The following is a 6654-nucleotide window of genomic DNA, read 5'->3' on the forward strand; positions in this document are numbered from 1 at the left end:
GCAGAGAGATAGAGGACAGAAGGAAGACATGAATTTTCTGCCTCCTAAACAGAAGTAGAGAAAAAATTGCCATGTAGATTTCATCTTTATGTTGCTCTAGCTCTGGTGCTCACATAGCCTAACACTGATACAATTTCTGTTCTTGTACATATTTATAGAAGGGGTTGGGAGCCACAGCTTTCTTGGTAGAATCACTTGTATTCTGTTGTCTCGTCTGAGGCTTCACACTGCTTTGGGTTAGGTGCCAGGCTGAGTGTGTTCCTTGTGCATCCTGGCTCTGTTTGTCGTTGTTGCTGTGGACTTCATCTCTGCTTTGATAGGCTTGCTGGGGTCTTTGGCATTCCTTGCTGGGATCCTGAGACCCCTGATGCCTTTCTTCCTTCTTCCAGCTTTGTCTCTCCCCTTGTTGCTGATGGCTTTGAATCTCTTCATGGCTTTTTCTGTCGTGTCTTTTGTGGTTATGCTCATCTTCATGGTTTTGTCTGCCCTGTTGTGGCTGGTAGTTTTGAAACTCTTCGTACGTTTGCCAGTCTTGTCTCTGGTGGTTCTGTTCATCCTCGTGGGTTTGCCGGTGTCCTCTCTGACAATTTTGTTCTTTGCCAGGGGTTCTGTGCTGAACCTCACGTGGATTTTCATGTCTCTCATGGCTATGAATACTCCGCCTTGGATGACCCTGCTCTTTCACTGTCTGGTGACTCTGTTTTTCAGCTTCAGTGTGTCTGGTCTGGGCCTCTCAGTGTCCCCGTGTGTCTGTCTGACTGTGGCGGGCACTCTGTCCCTGTGTGTCTGTCTGACTGTGGCGGGCACTCTGTCCCCATGCGTCTGTCTGACCGTGGCAGGCACTCTGTCCCCGTGTGTCTGTCTGACCATGGTGGGTACCGTATCCTCGTGTGTCTGTCTGACTGTGGTGAGTACTGTGTCCCTGTGTATCTGTCTGTGTGTCTGTCTGACCGTGGCAGGTACTCTGTGTGTCTGTCTGACTGTAGTGTAAACTCTGACCCTGATTGTCTCTCTGGTCATGTTGAGAATCTAATCCTAGCTTGTGTCTTTGATAACTGTCTGTTTCTTTACCCAGCCTCCTGGAGCGTGAATCCCATTGATTCTGGCAAGAGCTAGAATTTGGTCTGAAGCTTCCAAGATGGCTGGATTGTTGTCCCAAAATGGCTGGATTTAACTGCCCATGAGAGTCTTGAGCTGGTTTCTCACACTGATTTGAGGCATTAATATTTCTTTGCAATTTATGTTGGCCATGGCTAGATTTATGGTTCATTTTTTGACCTGAGCTAGAGTCTTCACCTTGATCAAAGCTGTAATTCTTGTCTTGTCTCCTTGACTGCCCATGATGGAAGTCCCTGTCTTGGCTCTCACACTGACCATAGGGGAACTCCTGGTCCTGTCCCTCAGGCTGACCATGGAAGGAGTCTCTGTTTTGCTTCTCTGACTGATCACAGTGAGAGTCCTGGCCCTGTCTGTCAGACTGACTGTAGTGGGACTCCTTTTCTTGCCTCCCTGACTGGTCATATTGGGCATCTTGACTTTGTCTCTCAGATGGACTCTGGTAGGAGTTCTGCCTTTCCCACTCATGTTGTTGACTGTGTTGTTTGCCTGTGTTTTCTGGAAAATGACGATCTTGGTTTCTTTCCTGTCTCCTTTTTTGCTGGCAGCCTTTATTTTCACACGAATCATTGCCAAGTTTACGATGACAGGCTTCAGCCAATTGGAACACCAATAGCAGATATTCATGAAAATCAACTTGACCATTTCTGTCTTGATCTAAGAGATTCAAAATGTTATCCACTGTCTGTGGGTCTTTTGGTCTCTGTGTGAAGAGAAAGCAAAAAGGAAAATCAAGTCTTTTCCTGTGGATGTTCATGAGTTTTCATGCTCAATTCATTCAGTTCTGGGTAGGTAACTACTCCTTTTATGTGGCTTGGTTCTAGCATTTGATTAACTGATTCTCAAACCATCATCCATATCACAAATCACAATGAGGTATAATCTCACCTTTTTCAAAATGGCTGAAATTTTAAAACATAGAAGGTAACAATGGTGGTGAAGATGTGCAGAAAGGGTAATACTTAAACACTGTTGGTTGGCATGTAAGGTAGTGCAGCCACTGTGGAAAACAGTGTGAAGGTTTCTTTAAGAACTAGCAATAGACTTACCATATGCTCCAGCAATCCCATTACTGAGTTTATATACAAAAGACTTAAACAAAATGAATCAAAAAGATACCTGCGCCATCACTTTTATAGAAACAAGGTTCACAATAGCCAAAATTTAGAATCAAGAAAGATTTTCATCACCAGATGAATGGGTTGAATCTATTTGCAAAGCCCAGCTGCTCCTTCTGATCTAGTTGCCAACTAATATGCCTGAGAAGGCAGATTAGAAGATGGCCCAAGCAGTTGAACCACTGTACCCATATGGGAGACCTGGAAAAAGCTCCTAGTTCCTGGCTTCAGCCTGGCCTGCCCTGGTTGTTGCAGCTTCCTGGAGAGTGAGCCAGCAGGTGGATAAACTCTCTCTATATCTATATCTTCCTCTCTGTGTAATTCTGCCTTTCAAATAAATGAAGTAAATCTTTTTAAAAAACAGATTTGCATCTACAAATCACATTGAATCTGTTAGATATTACTCAATAATAAAAAAAAACCAAATTAAAAAATTATTTGCATAAAGTACTCCTAAACATCCTGTGCTAGACAAAAGCAAGCATGATCATAAGCAGTAGCTACATTTATTTAGAAGAAGTTCCATTAAAACTAACCTGAATCATTTAAGGAAGTTATCCTATCCCATTGTATGGTACATTCTAATTGTGTCACTTAGTTCTTTCTCACCCTTGTATAAGATTCTGGAAGCAGAGGAAGCTGTTTTTATGTGTTTGTATTCCCAGTGCCTAAGATGATCCTTGCATAGAATAGGTGCCTGATGACTCCTTATTGAATGAAAAAATGAGTGAACAAATGAAAACAAGAAAAGGTGTGTAGACAGCACTAAAATATAGAACCCAAAGTATAAATCTTTACTTTTCTTCTGAGGAATTATTTTATGCTATTTTGAAGTTGTATTTTTTTTCACAGGCAAAGGATTAAAAACAATTTTAATTATACACATATGGTCACAATTTTGCCTTAAAAAGATTGCTGGGAAATGTACATAAGGCCGCTTGTGAATGTACATCATGTTACTGTTATAATGTCTTATGTCCAGAGAAAAAATGTTATCATACAGATTTGCTCTTGTTTGGGAGTAAGCTATTAAAAAATACAGTACTCTGCTGTACAAAGAAAAAAGTCACATCACATTTAGTAAGATGGAAAAAGCATTGGCCTCTAAGTTAACGAAGCATCTCTGTCCGATACTTCCTACGATGCACAATACCCTGACATCAGTTGAAAATGAGCCAAATCCTAGCAGGTCCATATTAATAGAGTCAACAACTGCTATAAAGCAAAATACCACTCACAATAAAAACAAAGCTGGTTCATACTTCTGAAACCATATAAAGATGAAACACTTTTTAAAAATCACTCTTGATTTGGAGAAATAAATTTACATTATGCAACACTATATTGCCAGGTCAAAGAGGGCAAGGACATAAAGGCACACTAAGATGCAAATGTTTTCCAAGGAAATAAAACAAATTCTATTTATAGGATGAGGTTTACAAACGTACACCTGTACAACCAAGGGTAATGTCACTACTAAATTAGCAAGGCTTTTTATAATAAACATTGAAACAAGATTTGCTTTCAAAGTGTAAACTTACATCTATTGCTACATACACAATGCATATATTTATAGGAAGCAAAAAAAAAAGCTATCTGAATATGTAATCATGCTTAAATGTTGAGCTATCAAAATCATTTTTCAATGGCCCCTCTATCTGATTCCTACTTTCTGCATCTACTATGAACAAGCAAAAGAATGCTCAACACATCTCTGTAATTCTATAAGCAAAACAAAACACAAATTTCTACTCTTTCTCATTGCAAATCAAACTGAAAAGTTAGTGAGGGCCCAATGCATTAGCCTAGTAGCTAGTCTTCATTTTGCATGTGCCAGGATCCCATATGGGTACCGATTCTAACCCCAGCAGCCCTGCTTCCTATCCAGCCCCCTATGTGACCTGGAAAAGCAATTGAAGACAGCTCTGCACCCACATGGGAGAGCCAAAGGAGGCTCCTGGCTCCTTGCTTTGGTACACTGCAGCTCTGGCCATTGCGGCTGCTTGGGGAGTGAATCACCAGATGAAAGATCTTCCTCTCTGTCTTTCCTCCTCTATATATATCTGACTTTCCAATAAAAATAAATCTTTTTTTAAAAGTTAATGAGACTTAACTTTTCATTTGTGCATACATTAAATGCATGAAAGTATCGTCATGATTTTTTTCTAAGTCTTACAACAATTACGTATTTAAGTATATACAACACCTCTGTACATTGCCAGACACGGTTTAAGGCAGTATTGTATAAAAACCATATCCACTGTAAGTAATAAGTTTGTTTTTCATATCAAATTATCTTATTCTTATTTCACTCACTGAGTTTTAATTTATGTGATAGTTTGTGAATTACCAAAATAAATCTTAACTTTCTCTTTTTACAACATTAATACAATTTATGCAGTTGATTGTTATGTTATAAAAGGCATCATGCAAAGGAAATAAAATAATAACTATAATCCTATATGCATCTCTATAAACCTTTTGTGCTATGGGGTTGTAGACCTACCAGACTGCAAACCAGCTTATTAAAAGAATACTGTACTTTTTCCTTTAAAAACTATTTTTTGTATGACTGTGAAGTTGTATTCAGATACTAAGGAGAAGTGAAAGAGAGAGCAAGAGAGAAAGAGAGAGAGACACAGAGAGAGAACTGCTAAGGCTAAGGATCTGTCTTAAATTCCTCTGTTTTAGGGGTGGAGTGTGACCAAATAAAGTAAAATGCCAATCCTTGGATGCAGGTGTTAGAGTCATTCACATCTGAATCCCTGGAGCCAGGTGTCTGTTGCCTTACCCGAAGGATATCTCCGAACTCAGCGTAGAGTAGTTGCTTTAACTCTTTCTTGCATAGTGAGGCACAGTCCCCATTCTCTTGGGCGTATTTCTGGAACACTTTGGTCACATTGAGTATGCTGTTCAGGAGTTCAGCCATCTGGGCAAAGATAGGTGAGCCTGAAGAAGAAAGGAGATTGGGTCTGTGTTTAGGATGAAGACCAGGCCAAGTTGCTTTCTTGTCTTGACCCAAAGTCAAGTCTCAAATATCACATGCTACAGTGGGAGACAGGTGCAAACTGCAGTCCATACACTAGAATAAGAGGCTAGGACACACTGACGCAAAGGCACATGTACTTCACAGGCTCCCAAGTAGGTCACCCCAGGTATTGCCACATTCCCAGACAGAGCCACGGAAAGGAAGCAGGAAGCTACTCAAACATCAGGTACAGGGAATAATCTCAAACCTTCCCAACCCAGCATAGTACAGCTCCTTGTAAGAGCTTTGTGGATACTGCCATTGTTCCCTGTGAGCGTCTTACTTGCTTGAGGAGAAATGAGCCAAGGGTCAGAATCCGGAGAAGATATTGGAGACCTGAAAACTCTTCCTATATATAGGGGCTTTAATTGTCCTGCTGGGTCATCCCAGGAGACACCCATTCTGTGGCAGGACCTGAATCAGGCTGGGCCTTGCCCAATTTGACTCAGCTTACCTTAGCCTAGCTTGCTTGACCCCTCTCCATGCAAACCGTTTGTTTTATTTACTTCCCCCATTTGCTCATGAACCTGTTTGTTTGAGTGGGTGACACAGTTGAAGTCCAGCCCCATTTAATTGCAGGAGGGTATATATGCATACATGTCTATGCTATGAGGATTCCAAAAGACACAAGTACAAGTTGAATTTGTTCTTAATATGTGTTGTTCATGAAGTCTGATGTAGGGCAAGTGTCAAATCATAGTGAAGGATAATAGCTATCTGAACATATTGCAAAAGTTTGTCTATTAGGAAGAAACTAGGAATTCCTTGTTTTACCCAGGATATATATTCCCAGAAAGATATTGGCCTTAGGATAATCTCTTGCCTTGAAGAAACATATGGCGATATATTGATCCATGTGAAACTGCTGTTTTTGTAAAGACAGCTTTACAGGCTCGTGGGAGAAGTATGTAGATGATCGATTTTGGGCATTTGGGGAGGGTGATGATGTGGAACTAGTTTTTAAGTCTTACTAAAAGGTCTGCGTCAAAGGATAGTATGGACGTTTACAGTGTCTCTGAGGTAGAGTTGCTGCCGGTGACCCCAAATTTCATTTATTCATTATTCATTATCTCTGCATCCGTGATAGGCCAGTCAAGTGTCCTGAGCACAGGAGATTCTTAGTAAATGTTTTGGAATGAGTAATACATTGAATTAGGCAAGCATTGGAGGATCTTGTGTAAAGTGTAAAATAGACTAGATTTCCCCCTTTTTTTTTGTTCATATCTACATTGCTGACTAGACCTTTTACTGTCTCTTCATCAGCAAATTGGTTATTGGTATTGACGTTTATTATTTACTATGTGTTCAGAATTCTGCAGGGAATCATAAAAGTGAGGGAAGTTTTCAATTGGATTGGAATAAACAAGTTTCACATAGGAAAACATTTTGAAC

General features: G+C 40.3%; 1 protein-coding gene across 1 annotated transcript; it reads right to left on the reverse strand.

Annotated features, from left to right (window-relative positions):
* Window positions 1-733: 733 nt before the first annotated feature.
* RPTN (repetin) lies at window positions 734-5163 on the reverse strand. Its single transcript, XM_040999070.1, has 3 exons — window positions 5026-5163; window positions 1537-1819; window positions 734-1500 (listed from the first exon to the last, which is right to left on the reverse strand). Exons 1-3 carry the CDS (start codon window positions 5161-5163, stop codon window positions 734-736), a joined length of 1188 nt encoding a protein of 395 aa, XP_040855004.1.
* Between the last annotated feature and the right edge of the window lie 1491 nt (window positions 5164-6654).

The sequence above is a fragment of the Ochotona curzoniae genome, unplaced genomic scaffold, assembly GCF_017591425.1.
Source record: "Ochotona curzoniae isolate NIBS_2020 unplaced genomic scaffold, NIBS_Ocur_1.0 scaffold_1037, whole genome shotgun sequence".
Taxonomy (NCBI): Eukaryota; Metazoa; Chordata; class Mammalia; order Lagomorpha; family Ochotonidae; genus Ochotona; species Ochotona curzoniae.

What these genes read in the sequence shown, in the direction of transcription:
- RPTN (XM_040999070.1), bottom strand. Translation starts at nt 5,163, where the DNA reads ATGGCTGAACTCCTGAACAGCATACTCAATGTGACCAAAGTGTTCCAG. An exon ending in AGTTCGGAGATATCCTTCGG is followed by an intron (nt 1,820 to 5,025) that starts GTAAGGCAACAG and finishes CTCTTCACACAG; the next exon opens with AGACCAAAAGACCCACAGAC. An exon ending in GAGTCCATCTGAGAGACAAA is followed by an intron (nt 1,501 to 1,536) that starts GTCAAGATGCCC and finishes CAGGGAGGCAAG; the next exon opens with AAAAGGAGTCCCACTACAGT.